The sequence below is a fragment of the Amaranthus tricolor genome, chromosome 17 (genome assembly GCF_026212465.1).
Source record: "Amaranthus tricolor cultivar Red isolate AtriRed21 chromosome 17, ASM2621246v1, whole genome shotgun sequence".
Lineage (NCBI taxonomy): Eukaryota > Viridiplantae > Streptophyta > Magnoliopsida > Caryophyllales > Amaranthaceae > Amaranthus > Amaranthus tricolor.
The window spans coordinates 14,739,059-14,758,962 of NC_080063.1; the positions used below are offsets into that span (position 1 = coordinate 14,739,059).

Below are 19,904 nucleotides of genomic sequence, written 5' to 3' on the forward strand. Positions count from 1 at the left end.
GGGTTATACAAAACAGGAAATACAATATCAATCAACAGTCTCTAGCAACACAATTGGCTCCATCTCGATGAATATAATGAACTCGAGTTATACAAACCAATCGAAAAGCAAACAGATCGTAACCATTTTGTTCCAACGAAACATAGCGCATCGTTTGTGGTATGCCAAGAGAATGTTTTCTACGAATCTAAGGGCTGCTACTTAGAATTCTACAAGCAAGAGTTGAACGTTGTTATTCTTTGTTCAAAACCTTTGGGACCTTAATATATGGTTCCTCGTAGCTTGGGATTGCAGCTATGATAGCTTCCCTATACAAGAGACAAGAAAATGATATTAAATATATCGAAATTGAGAGATATCGAAAAATTTGGAATGGCTACGAGGATGAAAGCTTCACCTATTCTCAAATGTTTGAGGTACATCTTCTCGTAAATTATCACCATCGATGTCTGAAAAAGTTACACGGTAAGAAAGAAGATTTGTACATGTGACATGTTTCCTTGATATTTAGTGCATTACTTCTTAAGCAATACATAGGTTATTAATAGTTTACTAACCAGGGTCAATTGTAAATAATCTCTTTATTATCAGTGATAAGGGTATAACAAGGGAAAGATTGTGTACATTTAACCTTCAAATCCCACCCCATATGGGAGCCACTTAATGACATTGGGGTAATGGAATGTAGGAAAGAAGGCAACATTATGAATGTTAGGATCCACATCCACATTCAAATTAAATTTCTTCCTTGCCTACACCTCTGGCTCAATTTTGCCATCGATAAACAACATCCTTCCCAACCTATTGAGGCGGTGATACTGGATGGTGCAAGTGTCTCAAAAAAGTGGGGATATTTTTTGGTGTTATCAAGGGCTTTGGCTGCACTGGCTGTAATCTGGTGGTGAGAACGGGGCTGCATTGGCAGGGTTAAGGTGAGGATGGGTGCCGGGTAGGTGGTGGTGGCAGGGAAAGGAAGGAGTGAGGAGGACAAAACAAGAACAGTTCAGCAGGCCAGGAGTGTTATTGGATGGTGGGAGAGAAAGATCGGATTATTTTGGAAATATGCAAGGTAGGGGATTATTTTGAACAAGCCAATCAATTTTTCTGAAAGTGTATGGTAATGGCAGTTGTCAATTATAGCAGACAAAGAGATTTCCTAGTCTCTTTAATTAATTGATGATGAACAGAGTCTCAATATAAAAATCAAGTCCGACTCAGGAAACTAGCCACAAATTGATGTATACAATTGAGCTATAGAGGGGAGCATCACAAAGAGGAACATATGAATAGGCACAAGTCACAACTGATAAAATTTAACAAAAACAAAAGAAAGAAAGAAAGAAAGAAGCAAAATAATAATTTTGTGCTGATTTCTAAGCAGCTCAATATTGCATAAACAGGACAAAGCAAAAATTCCTTCTTTTCTGAGTAGTTTGAAGCATATACATAGAACTTTAACACTCCTATAGGATAAATGCTATATTAGGGAAAATGTCAAATACCTGAACGAATGGCTGGCTCAATACTTTCAAGATCAACATCTTGAAGTTGTCCGAACCTGAAAAATAACCAAGATAGCAATGGAAGCTAGGCCACGCAACACAAGAAGCTATGATAAGACAATGTCCGATTTCAAGCATGACTAAAGCAATCAAGTGAAATAGATGAAAATTTTGAGTTCTTATCCAAAGATTATAAACAAAATTAAGTAACATTCTAAGTACTAGATTATATTGAAAGTCATTTTCTCAAACTTCCCTCTCCTCACCAACTTATCCTCATTACACATCGCCACAACAAGGTCAAGAACGCACTTAATTCACAAATGGAGCCAGGCATTGTTTCAAATTCAGAACTATGGTAACACATCAGCATTGTTAAGAGCATATGCTTATAGACAAAACGAAAGGAAATATTACCACTCAATGACTTGATGGATTTTGGGACCAAATTCTTGAACCTACAACCCGAAGATCAAATAAAATCAAATCCAACTTGCATCAAGAACATACGTAAAGAAATGTGAGTACCCAACTAATGTACATAAGAATTTTCCAATATATTTTTTCTCATACCTCCTCGGGAGTGAGAGATATACGAGCAGATTCAGCTAAACGACTCACATCAGGAGGGTCTAATGAAGAAGATTTAATAGAGTAACTTCGTTTGTTTCTCTTTTGGATGAACACAATTGGAAAGTTAGCAATGCTTCTTGTACAACAACCTAACATTGTTGTTCCTACTCTTAATGAAACAATTGCTCTAAAGCTGTAGCTTGCCATTTTGTTGTTATCTTTTCAACAATTCTAGTTTCTGAACTGGTATTTCATCCAACCCTTGTTCTTTTTTATTCAATGAGACTGCAAACATAAACATAAAGGCCAACTGCTCAGTGCAACAAGGGACAAAAGCAAATAAAGTAAATACTACAAATAAATGAATAAGTACACAATTAAGAAACGCTAATTATAAAATAGCACTAGTATATTCCAATCCAGTTCTCCAACGCCATATGGAGTTCTATAATCAGCATGAGGACTATATGCAGCAAAAAATAGTCGCTTATGGAAGAATGAGAAACCCAAATGCCATCATAATTTCTAATCCAAGTTGAAAACAAAAGAACAGCTTAACAATGTTAGGGAATATTGGAAAATGGTTGCACAGAGAAAATAGACTCCAATAGAGACAAATTCAAGGCTTGTTCCAGTCATAAAAAAAGCTTTTGGACAAGGTTGGGGATGCCGGATAAGGGGTGTGTCGCTCTCGCCTAGTTGCGAAAATGGGGAATGTAGCAAAATCAGAGTATATGTTTCTCAATAGTTGGAACAATCATTGATATTCAACAAAAATATAGAGAATCAAGGCAGTTGAAAAAGAGTTAAACAACAAATTTTCATTAAATCTATCAAACTTCATTCTGACATTTCATCAAACACGTTGAGTGCGATTCAAAATGAACCCAATACATAAGAGATCAATGGCGTAAAATACACAGCAACCGCAAGGAGTATCTAGAGAGGAATGCATAGAATTTCTTTCAATATCAATAATCAAAAATTATGGCAAAATCAGGTTCAATCAAAATGACCAAGAAAAGAAAATTATTGGAAAAAAGCATAAACATAGAACTGAACAGGGAGCAACGGCGGTAAATGAACTGAATGTAGGTATGGAATGAATAGCAAAGTTAGTTACCAAATTGAGTAATCGCAAACGGATGATGTTTAGTTGATGTTCAACAATGGAAGAAAGATGATAACTGGACTAGGATAACGAACGGTGAAATAAAACTACTCACTCCCTTTCCTTTCAAAGGGGTGTTTTTAGACTATTCATTATTTACTCATAATTTATATTTTGTTTTTAATTTATACGGTTAAAACAAATCTTGTTTAATTCATTCCGACTTAAAATTTAGTAATATCTAATTTTTATTATTTTTAATTATGGACAATAAACGTGCCCAAACCACAAACCAAATGAAACAAAGTGAGTATTAACTAACAAAAAAAAATTTATTTAATTCATCCCGACTTAAAATTTAGTAATATCTAATTTTGGAGTATTAATTGTATTATTTATAGGTTATCTTATCACAATAGTCATGCAAGTCTTATCTACAACAAATCTATTTAATCAATTTTTAATTTTCTAACCTTTTCAATCATTATTCATCAAAAACTTTCGTCCATTTAATCAATATTTCAAGAGAAAATAGTTATATTTTTAATTTTCTAACCTTTTCAATTATTATTCTATTTTATCTTGACCGAAACAAATATATCACATTCACATTTATATAACTCTCAAGTCCTTACCTCCGCCAATCATTTACCAATGGAAAAATGAGTTATTTTTTTAAGTGACATCAATCATCAAGTAGATTTATATTTAAAAAGCCAAGAAGCTTGTTATCTAATCCGTTGTAGTCTAGTTGGTTAGGATACTCGGCTCTCACCCGAGAGACCCGGGTTCAAGTCCCGGCAACGGAATTTTTTTCACGACAATAACGAACATACTTTTATGACTTCATATATTGCACTTATATCACTTCTACATATTCATACACATTTCAACCAAACAAAAGATAACCAAACTTATTACAACAAAATCAAAACACACTCCAATTATCTAAATAGAACTTTATTATTGACCCCTTTGATGAACATCACTACCCTCTTGAGCCTTATCTTGAATATATTGCAAATTATCCTTAGCTCTATCCTTAACATCCCTCGCCGCGTTCTTGATTTGCATGCGAGCACGGTCTAATGTATCGGCTCCTGGTGGGTTCTCCCCGGTAGTGTACTTGTAGACCCATGTCAACGCCGAGACGGCTGCCACCCCGCACCCACCCGAGAATATGAAACCGGTGGCGATGAGGAAGACGGTGATGACCGCGGGAACGAGTATGGGACTAAACAAGACCATAATAGGTGTGGCGATGACGAGAGCTATGACGGTGCCGGTTAAAATGAGGCCGGAGAGTATTAATAGGGCGGTGCCGATGGTGGAGGCGGTTAGGAACTTGACGGTTTGGCGAGTGGTTTGGGTGATTGGTTGTTGTTGGTGGTATTGGTGTTGCATTTGTTGCTCATAGGTTGATGACATATTGGATTTACTTATTTAGGGTTGTACCCTAATTTTTTGGGGTGTTTTGGAGTTGGGTTTTTGATATTAGTGAGTAAAGGAAGAGAGAAATGAGAAATGAGATGTAATGGTGTAAAATGAAGGTGAATTTAAGGTAAAGGAATAGAAGGGTTATGTAAAGTGACTAAGTGAGTGAAGGTGATGAGTTTAGAAAAGGGTGGCAAGTGTTTAATTGCATGAATGGTGTTTATGAGTATTTGACATGTGGAGAATTTGTTCATTTCATGCTTACAACTTAGGAACTTATTATAATAATAATAATAATAATAATAATAATAATAAAAATAATTCTAGGACAATAAAAAGGAAAAAAAAAAAAACCTCACACTCATGTTTGGAATCACTTTCTAAGAAATAAATCAAAATAATATGGTTTTTTGCCTCAAAATTGTCACTTTTCTTAAACGATCTTTAATATTATTGTATTCTTTAATAAATGTAGGATGGAGAACAATAAATTATACATATTTGAGTTTTCATATATATAAATGTTTGAGATTTTAATGTTTTAATAGTTGACAAGTCAGTAAACATGAAAAATACAAATATCATTTGTAAATAAAATTATATTGCAAACTGATATGAGACCATAAGATTATCATAAGTATAAAAAACTAATATCCACATGTGAAAATTTCAAAATAGAGAATTATCATATGAAATTTATATTTTACTACTATGTTTAATCAATTTTAGGCACACCACCTTATATTCTTCTTGTCTTATATATATATATATATATATATATATATATATATATATATATATATATATATATATATATATATATATATATATATATATATATATATATATATATATATATATATATATATTTATATATATATATATATATACACACACACACACACTAAAGCCTAATTAAAAGATACTTGAACTCCAAGAAAACCCAAATAATCGTCAAACCCACGTGAAAATAAGACAAAACGCATAACCGTCAAAAGCGACGAGTCGTCTCAGTGAGCAACGACTCGTTGCAAAAAGCAACGAGTCGTCCCCAAAAAATCCATGACTAGTGGCAAACATTCTGACCCAAAAATGTGACTTCATAGAGGAATCCACGACTCGTCGCTTTCTCTACTCCAGAAGCAATGAGTCGTCGCCTAGCTCCTGACCCACATCTTTACTCGTTCTTCTTAACTTCATCTTCAACCACGATCAAGACTCGATTCGAGTCGCCAATCATCAATAATGTCCACCTTGACGAGAACTCGTAGTCAGCAAACGATCCCATCAACAGAAAGTGAACATATCTCAAGCCAAACTCGATGTAAAGCTCATACATAAGCCGTACATCCCGATAAGTCTTCAACCAAGACCCATCCCGACAAGTCTTCACCCAAGACCCATCACATACTCGTCACCAAGTATAATAACTCATAATACTCCACCTACATCACAAGTCCCGGGCAAATTCCACCTTAAAAGGCCAACATGCCTACAACAGGAGCTCCCTAACACCGCCCCTAAGGGCCTACTACATCACATAGTAATCAATATTTAGCAAGTCCAAGTAGTATTTAAACATACTAAATGGAACAGACATAGTAAAGAAATCAGCTAGATTGTGAGCGATCCCGATCTTCTTTACCCTTACCTTCTTGTCAGTACGCAAGAAATGATACCTGACATCAACGTGCTTGGTCCGATCATGGTGCACTTGATCTTTAGTTAAGAAAATGGCACTTAGACTATCACAGTACACCGTAGCAAAATCTTGTGCAATACCCAGTTCACCTACAAGGCTTTTGAGCCAAATAGACTCCTTAGTTATAGAAGTTAAAGCCATGTACTCAGCTTCAGTAGTAGACAACGTAACTGAAGACTGCAATGTAGACTTTCAACTAACCACAGAACCACCCAAAGTAAACACATAACCAGTCACCGACCTCCTAGTATCCACATTAGCTGCATAATCAGAATCACTATATCCAGTTACCAAACACTCCTTACCATTTCCATACACAAGACCAATATTAGTTATCCCTCTTAAGTAGATTTTTTCCCCCTAAGGATCAATTTCGAACCCTTAAAGACACTTAATTCCCCATTATAGAATTTTCCATTGAACCCCAAATCATCCAAGGTCCCAAGTGAAATCAAATTCTTCCCCAATGCAGGAACATGTCTCACTCTGGTTAAAGTCAACCTTCTCCCATCAACAGTCCGTAGTCTCATAGAACAATACTTATACCTCACATGAAGCATCATTACCAACTGTAACTGACTCTCCAAAACAGGACTCATAAATATCAAACCAATCTTGACGAGGACTCATATGGAACGAACAACTAGAATCAAGAACCCAAAAATCATACGATTCCCTAGACTCAACATAATCGACCAATGCTAAGTCTTCCTCAGAATCATAGTTCTTCTTCTGTTTACTTTGAACTATAGCTGCTTGAGATTTATTCTTTAATTTAGGACACTTAAAATTAAAATGTCCTAGTTCCTTACAATAATAACAAGTAATTTTCCTAGTGTTGCTAGACCCATCCATACTATCACCAATACCCGTCTCAGCACCGTTATCACAGTTAAACCCCTTTTTCTTCCGAGAATTTTACCCGGATTTAACAAATAACCCACTATCACTACCTTCGTTATCACCAATCACCTTTTCACGCAATTATCTAGTGTGAAGTGCTACCTTCACTTCTTCTAGGGTCAGAGAATCTTTGCCTACCACAAATGACTCAACAAAATTCTCAAAACTAGATGGCAGAGACACAAGCAAAATTAACGCAGCATCCTCATCATCTATTTTAACGTCTAAATTATGCAAATCCAATAAAATAGAATTAAGATTTACTAGATGATACCGTAAAGAAGTACCTGACTGCATCCGAAGGCCGAATAACCGCTGTTTCAGTAGCAGCTTGTTGGTCAGTGACTTGGTCATATATAATGATTCCAATTTCAGCCACAATTTTGTTGTCGTCTCTTAATCAACAACCTCCATGATGATATGATCATCCAAACTTAGCAAAATGGTAGAAATGAGCCTTTTCCTCCATTACTGCTAATTGTCCGTCAGTTAGTCTGTCTTCTGACCCCACAATAGTACTCTTTGGAGCCAACGGACACCAGATTTGCTGCTGTTTCAACAGAGCCTTCATCTTTATTTGCCATAGCCCGAAATTGTTTTTCCCTTTAAACTTCTCAATTCTAATTGTTAAATCTCCCACCATTGTTTCATTCAAAAGACTCTTCCTAAGTCTAAACCTGAGCTCTTGATGCCAATTGTTGTGCGACAGCGAAAGTCGTATTGATGAACAATAATGAAACAATAAGGAAATTCAAACAAACAATAAGAAAATGACACAAGAGATTTAACGTGGTTCACTATCAATGTGATAGCTACGTCCACCGGCACCAAGATCGAACAATTTCACTATGAATGCAAGATTACAAGATGAATCACAATAACATTCACAAATAATAATGGCTCTTTTGTGATCTCTCTCAATTTTTGAATAATGAAACCCTAGCACTAATAGAAGGAGATATATATACTAAAACCTAACTAAGAGATACTTAAGCTCCAAGAAAACGCAAGTAATCGTCAAAACCCACGTGAAAATAAGACAAAATGCATAACCGTCAAAAGTGACGAGTCGTCTCCAGTGAGCAACGACTCGTTGCAAAAAGTGACGAGTCGTCCCCAAAAAATCCACGACTCGTGGCAAACATTCTGACCCAAAAATGTGACTTCGGAGAGGAATCCACGACTCGTCGCTTTCTCTACTCCAATAGTGACGAGTCGTCGCCTAACTCCTGACCCACATCTTCACTCGTTCTTCTTAACTTCATCTTCAACCACGATCAAGACTCGATTCGAGTCGCCAATCATCAACAAGAATTGAGAACGAGTCAGGGCACAAAAATTACGTATTTGTATAACAAAAGTACAAAACCCATGAAAAAGACTAATGGTCCGTTTGGTTAGTGGTACTAAATGGTGGTATTGGGAATGATTTGTAGTGTACAATTTCATCAAAAGTTCTATATCATTCCCATGGTAATGAAACTTTGATCATAAAAAAAGTTTTTTTTGTTACAAATTTCAATTAACACTTAATACCACTTCTACCAATGTCAATGCATTGGAATGAATTTTATGAAGAAAATAGAGATGATTGGAGTTGGACAAGTATGACCATCAAGGTAGCCAAGACATTTTTCAACTAAAATTACACTAATTTTGCATTCCTATTACCACCGTTTATTACTACCTACCAAACGGGCCGTAAGAGCATTACCAAAGATGGGTGAAATACCCACAAAAAGGTTCTTTTGATCATTTTGTGGTTAAAAAATCATTCATAACTAAATCATAATAAAAAAATTACTACTATTCATTTTTTTCTCTAAAATATAGTGATTTTTATTGATTAGTTATGCAAAATTGGTGTTTATTTATAAAGGGAAAAATATTTAAAGTCTAGTATAATTTTATTTAAAAAAAATTAATTTATATTAATCAAAAAATATAATTGGGTTGTGAGGAAAAGAATTTACCCATAAAATGAACAATCATTATTACCATCCACATAGCACTAAAAATAATATGTAGCAAAACTTATTAGCAAGATAGTATGTTTGAGATATCGTAAGGATATCGTAAGTATATGCATTTAAGATATTGTAAGTAGGCATTAAGAATACAGTGAATAAACATTAATCATGCTGTAACTATGTAAGTATGCATTATAGCATTAATAAAATAATAAATAGACACTAAATTTTAATAAAATTAATCTGTAAGATATTTTTAAAAACAATCTCTAAAAGCCGGCCTAAAAACTTTATTTACAAACAGAGTAAATTACTCACTCAAGGCAATATTAGAAGATATTATAACATCTAAATGTTAACATGTAATTATTAATTCATCAACAATATAAACTAGTATTAAAACATACACTATTAATTGTCACCTTATACGGATAATAAATAGAAAATAGAAAAAAAAAAAAAAAAAACAATAAAATTCCAGATCCCAAGCTCAACTTTATATCTAACGGCCACGATTTCCTTTAGCATAAAAAAACGTAGAGATTCTCCGTAACGCTCCTCTTTCCTCCCATCAAGGAAATTAAAATTTCCCAATAAACACAAAAATAAAAATTTGAACTACAGAAGAAGTTCTATTGGTCCACGTGTCCTCAGCAAGAAATTCGACCGTTGTAAACATACTTCCATCTTCTAAATAATTTCCTCCAATTTTCTGTCTAGTCTCCCCACCGTTCATCAATCTTGTTCTCATTTTCTCTCTCTTTCTCTCAGTTAAACAACAATGGCGATTGCTGCGGAGAATCAAGTTGAACAAAAGGTAACCTAAAACTATCCCTAATTCAAGAAAAAGACTTAGGGTTACGAGTTTTTTTAATTTATTCTTGAATTTTGAAAATTAGGGATTTGATATGAATACGTCAAAGATTTCACATTTTGTAAATCGATATTGAAGCCAAGGTTTCACAAATGTCGACGCTAATTCAAATGTGAAGCTTCGATTTTATTTTCTTTCAAAACTTTGTTATGCATTTTTGTCGCTTCTTTAATTGGAAGAAAATAATATTTTCATTTTGAATGATTCTATGTTATTTCGAAATATTCAATTTTTAATTTTTAAAACGGAAATGAAACATATTTTCTTTGAGCTTTAAATTTTATGATTCGATTCCCTTTTTGGTTCGCTAATTTTACGTTTGGGTTGCCTGAAATACGATAAATTGATGTCCGACAATGTTTGATGTTCGTATGGTTTTATTCCAGACATCTACAGAGGTTCCTGTGGCCGAGAAGAAACGATGGACACTTAGTGATTTCGACATTGGAAAGCCGCTGGGTCGCGGAAAGTTTGGCCATGTATACTTGGCCAGAGAAAAGAGAGTATGCTTTCGATCTTTGCTCCTTTCGTTTCTTCGATTCAAACATTTTGAGTGTATTTTTTGCTTTGTTGATGATGTTAATTGATTATTTATTTGCTTCTTTGATCTACAAATATGATGATCTATTTTTTGAAATAGTGTGAGCAGATAACCCACATTGCTTGATCAGGATCGTGTAAGAAATCAAGACAATCAAAAAGCTTAAACTCAATATGTATTTAGTATTGTTTTAAATAACTTTAGGTTTTTGTATTTACTAAAAAAGGTTTGGTACTTGGTGACACATAATCTACATAGCTTTGCTTGTGACAATGTAGGTCACCAAATTAATAAAATAAAATCCCTAAAAATTTTGTTTAAATCAATTTTGTTAGCTCATTTTCCATTTTTTAGGTCTTGTTTGAATATGTGATTGTTGGGAGTAAGACTTTAGCATTGTTGTTGCTACGTGATTGGTGCTTGTCTTTCGAAATCGAAAATATATTTGGGCTATGCTTTCTTTGACTGTCTGTTCAATTGATCTATTTCTAGCTGGATCATCAGGTTATCAATTTCTAGTTTCAATGTGAAAAATTTTCTAAGCTGTGGTAATCTTCTCAGAGCAATCATGTTGTAGCACTCAAAGTACTGTTCAAGAGCCAGCTGAAACAGTCCCAAGTGGAACATCAGATTCGACGAGAAGTCGAAATACAAAGCCATCTCCGACATTCTAACATATTGCGCCTGTATGGATACTTTTATGATCAGGTATTAATTTTGTGAAATTGCTCATACTGATTACATATTTGGATACAAAACAAGTAATCATTTCCCATCTTGTGTATGCAGAAACGTGTCTACTTGATACTTGAATATGCACCCAAAGGAGAGCTGTACAAAGAGCTTCAGAAATGCAAGTATTTCAGTGAAAAACGATCAGCAACTGTAAGTTCCATGTCTATGATAACTCTGCTGATATTAGCAGTTCTTTGTTTCAGTTTGTCAAGAATGCTAACAAGTTTTTTTCATTTCCCGTTTTCATTTGGGTGCAGTATATTGCATCATTAGCTCGGGCACTTATTTACTGTCATGGAAAACATGTGATTCACAGAGATATAAAGCCGGAGAACCTCCTCATTGGTGCACAGGTGAGCAAAATGATCAGTCTGCTGTTTTGTAGGAGTATCTGTTATGCTTCCAATTCTACAAAATTGAGCTGATTTTGGTAATCTTGTAAAATTTTTTCTCAGGGGGAACTCAAGATTGCAGATTTTGGTTGGGCAGTTCATACATTTAACCGCAGGAAGACAATGTGCGGAACACTTGACTACCTTCCTCCAGAGATGGGTATGAATTTTTTTGTGAACAAAATCCATAGCATAGGGTGTTTCATTTCGGGTTGTTTATCGTGCTCGCTTTTGGTTCACAGTGGAGAGTGTAGAGCATGATGCGAGTGTTGACATATGGAGTCTTGGTGTTCTTTGTTACGAGTTTCTATATGGTTTCCCTCCATTTGAAGCAAGGGAGCATTCAGACACATATAGGAGGTAAGGAAATTCGCAACTCCAATACACTTATTAGGCATCATCTCCCAATGAAATTGATAAGAATACATCTTCTTGCAGGATTGTGCAAGTTGATCTAAAATTCCCCCCCAAACCCATAATATCCTCAGCTGCAAAGGATCTTATTAGTAAGGTAAAGTTTCAGTGTTAAATCGTAAAAAATTATTTAATCGATGCAATTAATGAGCACTTAACTTAGCTACCTTTGTTAAACATCAGATGCTTGTTAAAGAATCGACAGAGCGTCTTCCATTGCACAAGCTTTTAGAACATCCATGGATAGTACAGAATGCAGATCCTTCAGGTCTTTACAAGTTCTGATACGTTTATTATTTCAAGAAGATCTTGTATTCAACTGTAAAACAGTCATCTAATGTGCTATAAGAATATGATATGTTCCTATGTTAAAGTAGCTAGCTGGCTATCTTCCTATGGTTGTAGACTTTTCAAGTGAATATCATATGTTCCTTAAATTCATTCAATGTGCTATAAGAATACCAAAAATGTTCTTACAATTGTACCAAAATAAAGGCAAGAGTAATGTTGTGAGTTGTAACATGTATTACCAATCTTAGTGTATGGGTGTGAAATAAGGCCTTTAATATTCTATTTATATTCTAATATTCTAATATGAAATATAATTAAATTATAAGATAATGTTTCTACTCCAGATGATGAGCTTACATACACATAATTTATATTCTAATATGAAATATAATTAAATTATAAGATAATGTTAAGACCTTTAATATTCTATTTGATCCTCTATAATTCTACGGATTTTGCTATATTTTGCATTTTAGTTCTTCTTAGAGGATTTGCTGCATTTTTTATTTTGGCATGACCCTCTCTTTTTAAAAAAATTTCATCCACACATTAAACTAATAGTTTCATGATATGGAAACATTTCTTACTTTCTATAAATCCCTTTTTTACACACTTTTATTCATGGAAAAATTATCGTGAATAATACAACTTTTTGTTAATTTTTCTATAATAATATCAACTATTGATTAACTATAAAATAATATCAACTTTAAGGATTTTTTTTCTAGAAAATTCCTAACATGTTAAAAATCAAAAGTGATTGTAAGACAAAAAAAATGGTAAATTAATTAATAAACTAAAGTTGATATTATTCTAAGAAAATACCTCTAAGTTGGTTTATTCATGGTTAATCAATAGTTGGTGTTATAGTAGGAAAATTAATAAAAAATTATATTATTTACGGTAACTTTTTCTTATTTTCTTAATTTGCTCAAATTTTATCCTTATAGCAAATACTACAAAACAAAGAGAATATGTCATATTCCATGAGCTTTCTTAATGTTATTTTTCAAGAGACAGGAATGAACTTTCGAGTAACATGATGATGCGCTTTGTAATAAGAAAATGTTTTCCAATGGGTTAAAATTTTCTCAATGACTACAAGTATTGCATTGTTACTTGTCGAGTATATTTAGGTATATTAGTTTTGTGTTTTGCTTCTAGTTCTAATTGTATTAGCTAGAAATGTATTAAGTAGTTTTTTTTAGTATTAAAGGGGTTAAGTTTTGAGATTATTAAGATTCAATTTATTGATCGTTGAAGTATGAGACATTTGTTTTTCAACGTGATTCAAAATTAGGAGATAGTATAATCTCTAATACATCCAATGAAGTCCTCTTTATTGTTTCTTTGAATTGTTAAATTATAAGTTATTTGTTCGATTTAAGGATAAGAAATTCAGAACAAAGATAGTCTTAAAAAATGTTTTAAAAGTGAGTCTTTATCTAAGACAAGCAATAATAAAGTTAAAAATTATCAAATCTTGAAAAATAAAGACTCACTTTAAAACTCTAAATGTTATTAATTTCTTTTTCACAAAATGTAAAACTATACAGAATCTTTGTATGAGTCTAAATAATAAAAAATAGATGAAAGTTAATAAAAATTTGATATAATAGAATTTGAAAATCGAAGTTTGTGTCTGATGTATTCATAGCCTAATGTCTTAAAAATTAACCTTTTCACTTTGTCTTAAAAATTTGCTAAAAAGTCATTTATTAAATACCTTTTTTGGCTTTTTTATCAATCAAAAAAGTCAAAAATCAAATATCAACTTAAAAGTCATTTACCAAACACCCCTAATATCTATTCAATATTAAAACATAATTGCTAAACTATGTCCTGTATCGCATTCTGAATATTGAAAGAAAACATAATTCAAATCTCCTTTCTCGTTTGCATCAAAATGGGAAAATTTTGTTTCTTTTATTCGTGTGGTTATATCAAATTTTACTTTTGGAATACAGTCACTTTTGATTTACATTTAATCATCATCATCATATTCGGTATATTCTGCTATCCCGTTCACAGAAAAATATAATAAAGGTCCAGGGAGGAAAGGAAGCCGAAAACCCATACACATAAAAAAAAGATGCACACTTATGCTTGAATTCACATTTAGTATTCTCATTATATTACTTAGTGTTAATGTATTTAGACAACGCCATGGCTATATCTTAGTTTTCCATTTCTTGTATAAAATCGAATTTCATTTTGTGTAACTATTAATGATTCATAACAGAACTCAACTTTGAGTTTGTTGAATGTAGCATAATCAAATAACCACAAAATTAGTTGTATGAAGATAGAGAAGATTGTGTAAATTACCAGAGAAAAACTGGAAAGATACATTTTAATCCTCATTTTTCAGTCTCCACACATACACAGATTCTCATTCATACCAGTAGCTAACTATTGGAATATACCAAAAGGTTTTCAAAACAAGCAAATCGAAATGTCCATGATTATAAAGCGTAATAAATCGTGTTTTGAACGGTTTCAAGAGATATCTTATAATTCAACTGATATTAGACGTTGCAATTTCGTTACGGCATTACATTTCATTACCAAAATCACGACCCTACCGCATTTTTACTCTATGGTCTACATTCATATACAATCTAATCCATACCAGTAGCTAAAATCTAAATCAAACCACTACCATAACCAACCAAATCATAAAGTAAAAGGAAACAAACCTCAAAACTGATACCTTCTACACTTCTCCCATGGAACTTGAGGCTGTCCAGTGCACCTTACCATCTGAAACTCAAAGATCATATTCCCCATTACTCCTTTCTTCTGTTTACAGCCTTTCACCTCATACAACCCATCATACACATACAAAATCTTCTGCCCAGAATTCAATGCAAGTCCCCTAACAACTCTAACAGCTTTTTCCTCATTCATATTCATCCATAATGCTCGATTCCCACCCTTGAGCTCTTGATCAGGAGGAACCCCAATTTCATGCCGCCTAAGTACACCTCCTTCTCCAATGTAAACCAAAGTGTTTGGATCATTCATCTTGTCTAAGTGTCTTTCACTTGCAACAATACAAGTAGCAATCCTTGTTCCACCATACTCCATTGTATCAATTCCTCTTTCAAAATGCTTGTGTAATCCTACTAAATGAAGTTCTATCCTGTAATGGAATTTATCACCTACGTTTACCCCAGGAACTGAACCTAACATGGATGGGGATTGATTCCAGATTTTTCCCTCTTTTTTCAGTTCTGATAAAGCTGTTGTATCGACCCTTCTGATTCCCCTCCCACTTCTTGAGATTTCTTTGCATTTATCACGAAATAACGTTATAATCTCAGTCACTTTTGCCCTCTCTCGTGATATTGTCTGCCCAGAATACTTCATTTCTTGAACTTTGCCCTTGAGCTTCTGGGGTTTCTTCACAATCAAGGGATTTACTCGTATATTTCGATTCGCGGAAGTTTCTACAAGATTTCTCGAGTGAACCTTCGTAATTTTTAGGGGGGTTGGATCAAACCCAGGAGTAGAATGGTGCATTCCAGAAACCCCATTTGAAGAAGATGATTTCAATGGCCCACAATTTTCCGGGAAATCTCGGATAACTGTAAACCTACGCTTCTTAACTTCGTTTGCAGAGAACCCCTTAGAAGAGGATTGTCTAACCGGCGCGAAAATTTCTGGAAATTCTCGGATAACTGTAACTCTACGGTTTTCAGCTTCCATTGTTAGAAGCAGTAAAAGCAGAGGAAGAAAATTAGAAACGAAATCAAGCAAAATGTAGGAATATTTCTGGAAATCGGGTGTTTGAAGTGAACAAGATAGTAAAGATTCAAGAACTTGCAGAAAAATGAAGAATCAACCAAAAAATGAAAGAAACAAGGGGATTATTACATGAGTTTTACAAGAGATTTTGGGTTTTTTTACGTTCAAATATAGAGATGATATTAAAATTTCTGGATTTTTTTTGAGATTATTTTACACAGTCTCAGACTTTGAAAAGATTTTGATTTATGAAATTGAAAAAAAGGAGGGAGGGAGGGAGGAGGGGAGATGAAGGTGTACACTGTACAGTTTACTAATACTCCTTTATGTTTTCCGTTATCATTAGGGAGTAATTACTACTAATTATACTCGCTATTTAAGTATTTATAAAGTGATTGTTATTAGGTCGAACTTTAAATATGTATTTGTTGGGACAAATTTTAAAAATAGTTTTTATTTCTCGGTAATCTAAATATTAAGTCTTGTTAATGTTAGGGGTGAAAGTTATTCGGATAAAAATCGCAAACTAAATCATTCTAAACCGAATAAGAAATATGGTTTGGACTTTTATAACTTAGTTTGGTTTTGGATTGTAATGTTCAAAATCGAAATATTTTGGTTTGGATTAGGTTTGACCATACTAAAAACCGAAAATGTCTGAATCTTATTAAAATAGAAGCTTACTTTTTTTTACATTGAGCGAAATTATTTGTGGAGTGAATCTCGAGCAACTTGATGTATAAATAGAAATTTTTAATTGGCGATACTAACAAAAACGATGTAAGCAATCTTATAACAATAATAAACCTTAGTTCAATAATTAAAATTTTATTTTGTCATTCTCATTTTGCAACTATGATTTTAATTACTTTGCTTTACAATTTGAGAAATCTAATTCCATTTGCAATTTAGATTTGTTTTTAGTTGAAAATTTGGTTTGGATTGATCTAAAAAGTCTAAACCAAATTTATTTAGTTTGTTTCAATTTGGATTGCGGTACAATTTGATTTGATTATGATTGAAAAATCAAAAACCGAAATAAATTTAGTTTGATTTGGTTCTGCAAACTGAACTTTTACCCCTAGTTGATGTGAAGTGAGTAAGTGACTACCACATGTACAACCATGTCTAAAAATGAGGTTATGTGTACAGCCAGTCAGTACATCAGCAAGTACATATTGAGTAGGAATTAAGTATAAAGTTGGCCCTAGCAAACACATTAGTCAATACTAGAAGTTTGACATGATAAACTATTTTTGGCTAAACTTCGACATAAAATAATGTGTCTTATTTAATCTTTTTTTACAATTATTCTATCCATTCTTTTGACTTTGCTATAACTTTTATATTTGCTCATCCCATTTAATTTGCTAGATTTTTTTTATTGAACATAATATAACAACTATTAGGCTCGTATATAAGAATTAAAAAGTACATACATTTGGTGACGAACTACTTGTGTGATTTGCATTAAAATAATAATATTTTAAAATTATAAAATAATTTTATTGTAAGAAATGAATTTAATGCTTATATATAACTTGTATATATTATTTCTTAGTTTTATACCAAAAAATAGTCTCTCCATTTTCTTTACTTTTCTCTTTATTTTGATTATTTTGGCTCTCTAAAGAACTAAACTATTTCTTAATATTTGTGCGAATTCCTTTAAGTAACTATTTTGGCAAAAATTAGTAAAAAAAAAATAAAAGTTTCAAACGTCATACATATGATATCCCAAATCTCATAATTATATGAGTCGTCAAATTAGAGATATGTAAAAATTGCTTAGGATGTGAATATTAATTTTCAAACTTAATTTTTAATCTTCAAGCGTTTTTATGTCAAATTTTCACTAATTTCAATCCATTTTGTTATAATATTCAGAGATTCAAACTAATACGAAACTCACATTAGTTTAATACTTTATCTCCAAACTCAATTCAAACCTAATTTTATACTTTTCACATTTTTTATTCACATACAAGCAGTTTAATACGAGATTCAAACTAATACTTTATGCTTGAAAAAAAAAAACTCAAATTTAAAGCTCAAACAATATTTGTTCGTCTATACAAGCAATTCCTAATGTTTTTTGTTCTGGTTGTCTATGTGCTCGCTCGAGCACTTATAAATTGGATTCTTGCTTCAACAACAATACTTGGTGTTGGACCTCTTGAGTTTTGATGATGACTACACTTAAGCAAATATGTGTTTAGAGATTGTGTGCAGGTCGATATCCGATTAATTGTGATCGTTGATAGTACCTATGGCTTAGTTCATAGTTCATGGGAATGCACGTGTCAAAAGGATTCAAGGGATGTTAGAAGAAGTATATCGCTTGGGATGTAAAATGGAGACAGCAGGTCTACTGTTCCTAAGTTGGATGTTCTAGCAAAACTGGATTCTGGAAACAGCGCACTGTTCCTGAACTGCAGTCAGCCTACGTTAACTGAAAATTCTGGTTATTATATTTTAATTATTATTTTTAGTTAATGTATTTAATAAAATTAATTTGTTGCAGTAGTAATTTATTAAAATTAATTGGCAAATCGTTTTTCTTAAATAAAATGAATTAACGTCCTTATTTTCTAAGATCCTTTATTTTAGGATCTATTTTTAGTAAATATTGGATTTACTAAAAATAGAATTAGTTGTTGTTGAATGGGTCTTAGCTATCATTCTTAATCGTCTTTATACCTACAAGTTAGCAAGTAACCATTCGTAATAAGCATAACCGTTTCTATTTATAGCAAACACGTTCCAGCAATTAATACTGGAACAGAAACAGTTATTGAAGAAACTGCTGCTTAAAGGGAACAGAAGTTATTTTAAGGCAAATGGGAACAGCGGTTATTTCTGTCTGGTTTGACTTAATCAAATAACCGTATGGTTGCTTTATCCACATTACTCCCATGATCTTTTGATAATGGGATAATGGATTGGAATATTCCTTTTTATTAGGGACTTTAGCTCTATAAATAGTGGACTCGGTTATTCTTCAAAACTCGCCTTAGTATGAGCCATTAAACCATACGTAATTTTGGGAGAATTTTTACAAGAAAATTTTGTTTTAAAAATGCCAATTAATTTATAATATTTTCTTGTGCAACTTATTGATTTTATTTTTAGAGAATTTTTATCCTTTGTAAGGGTTTTTGAGAGAATTTGTAATTAGACTCGGGTGAGTCTTAGGGGGAAATTAGATAGCTTTTAATGAAGCTAGAGAAGAGATTAGCTTTGAGTAAAGCTAAGGAGAAAGCTTCTAGTGAAGCTAGTGGTGAGAATTAGCTTTTAGTGAAGCTAAATTTGTTGCTTTGAGTGAAGCAATTTAAGAGAGAAGAGTTGGCCTAGTTGATGCGCTTCGAGTGAAGTAAGATGTTTAATGTAATTGTAACGAGTTGCCTTAAACATAGTGGAGAATTTAGAAATCCCGTGGGGTCGTGGTTTTTCCTTCTATTTAGGCCTAGAAGGTTTCCACGTAAAAATTGTTTGTCTCTTTTAATTATTTCGCTCTAAGTTTAAGCTTTATTTATTTTATTCAATTCCGCAAAAATAGGGCAAAAACGCTTAAACTAGTAACAACAACAATTCACCCCCCTCTTGTTGCTGTTCCCGTTCCTAATTGAGTCTACACTTGGCAAAACAATTGATTCCAGAAATTTACAAGAATTTATGAGCAAAATGCACTAAAAGAACCAATAATGAATAA

The 19,904-nt window shown here is 32.9% G+C and overlaps 4 protein-coding genes and 1 non-coding gene across 6 annotated transcripts; 2 read left to right on the forward strand and 3 right to left on the reverse strand.

The window, feature by feature from the left end:
- Positions 1–40: 40 nt before the first annotated feature.
- On the reverse strand, positions 41–3,348 carry LOC130803976 (glutamyl-tRNA(Gln) amidotransferase subunit C, chloroplastic/mitochondrial). Of its 2 annotated transcripts, none has more exons than XM_057668234.1 (6): positions 3,199–3,348; positions 2,076–2,360; positions 1,920–1,960; positions 1,503–1,558; positions 398–449; positions 41–308 (listed from the first exon to the last, which is right to left on the reverse strand). In XM_057668234.1, the coding sequence occupies exons 2-6, from the start codon at positions 2,280–2,282 to the stop codon at positions 233–235; spliced, it is 432 nt and encodes a 143-aa protein (XP_057524217.1). In that variant the 5' UTR covers positions 2,283–2,360; positions 3,199–3,348; the 3' UTR covers positions 41–232. The 2 variants fall into 2 exon arrangements, with proteins under 2 accessions (XP_057524217.1, XP_057524218.1); XM_057668235.1 differs by having other exon boundaries at positions 1,503–1,587.
- Positions 3,349–3,922: 574 nt separating this feature from the next.
- On the forward strand, positions 3,923–3,995 carry TRNAE-CUC (transfer RNA glutamic acid (anticodon CUC)). Its single transcript has one exon. It is a non-coding gene; the product is annotated as a tRNA-Glu (tRNA).
- Positions 3,996–4,086: 91 nt separating this feature from the next.
- On the reverse strand, positions 4,087–4,682 carry LOC130803975 (oleosin Ara h 15.0101-like). The gene has a single exon (XM_057668232.1). The coding sequence runs from the start codon at positions 4,612–4,614 to the stop codon at positions 4,150–4,152; it is 465 nt and encodes a 154-aa protein (XP_057524215.1). The 5' UTR covers positions 4,615–4,682; the 3' UTR covers positions 4,087–4,149.
- Positions 4,683–9,860: 5,178 nt separating this feature from the next.
- Positions 9,861–12,724, forward strand: LOC130803977 (serine/threonine-protein kinase Aurora-2). Its single transcript, XM_057668236.1, has 9 exons — positions 9,861–10,012; positions 10,456–10,572; positions 11,172–11,318; positions 11,400–11,495; positions 11,603–11,698; positions 11,801–11,897; positions 11,980–12,097; positions 12,176–12,248; positions 12,335–12,724. The coding sequence occupies exons 1-9, from the start codon at positions 9,977–9,979 to the stop codon at positions 12,434–12,436; spliced, it is 882 nt and encodes a 293-aa protein (XP_057524219.1). The 5' UTR covers positions 9,861–9,976; the 3' UTR covers positions 12,437–12,724.
- A 2,149-nt stretch (positions 12,725–14,873) lies between these two features.
- On the reverse strand, positions 14,874–16,438 carry LOC130803978 (histone-lysine N-methyltransferase, H3 lysine-9 specific SUVH6-like). The gene has a single exon (XM_057668237.1). The coding sequence runs from the start codon at positions 16,151–16,153 to the stop codon at positions 15,143–15,145; it is 1,011 nt and encodes a 336-aa protein (XP_057524220.1). The 5' UTR covers positions 16,154–16,438; the 3' UTR covers positions 14,874–15,142.
- Between the last annotated feature and the right edge of the window lie 3,466 nt (positions 16,439–19,904).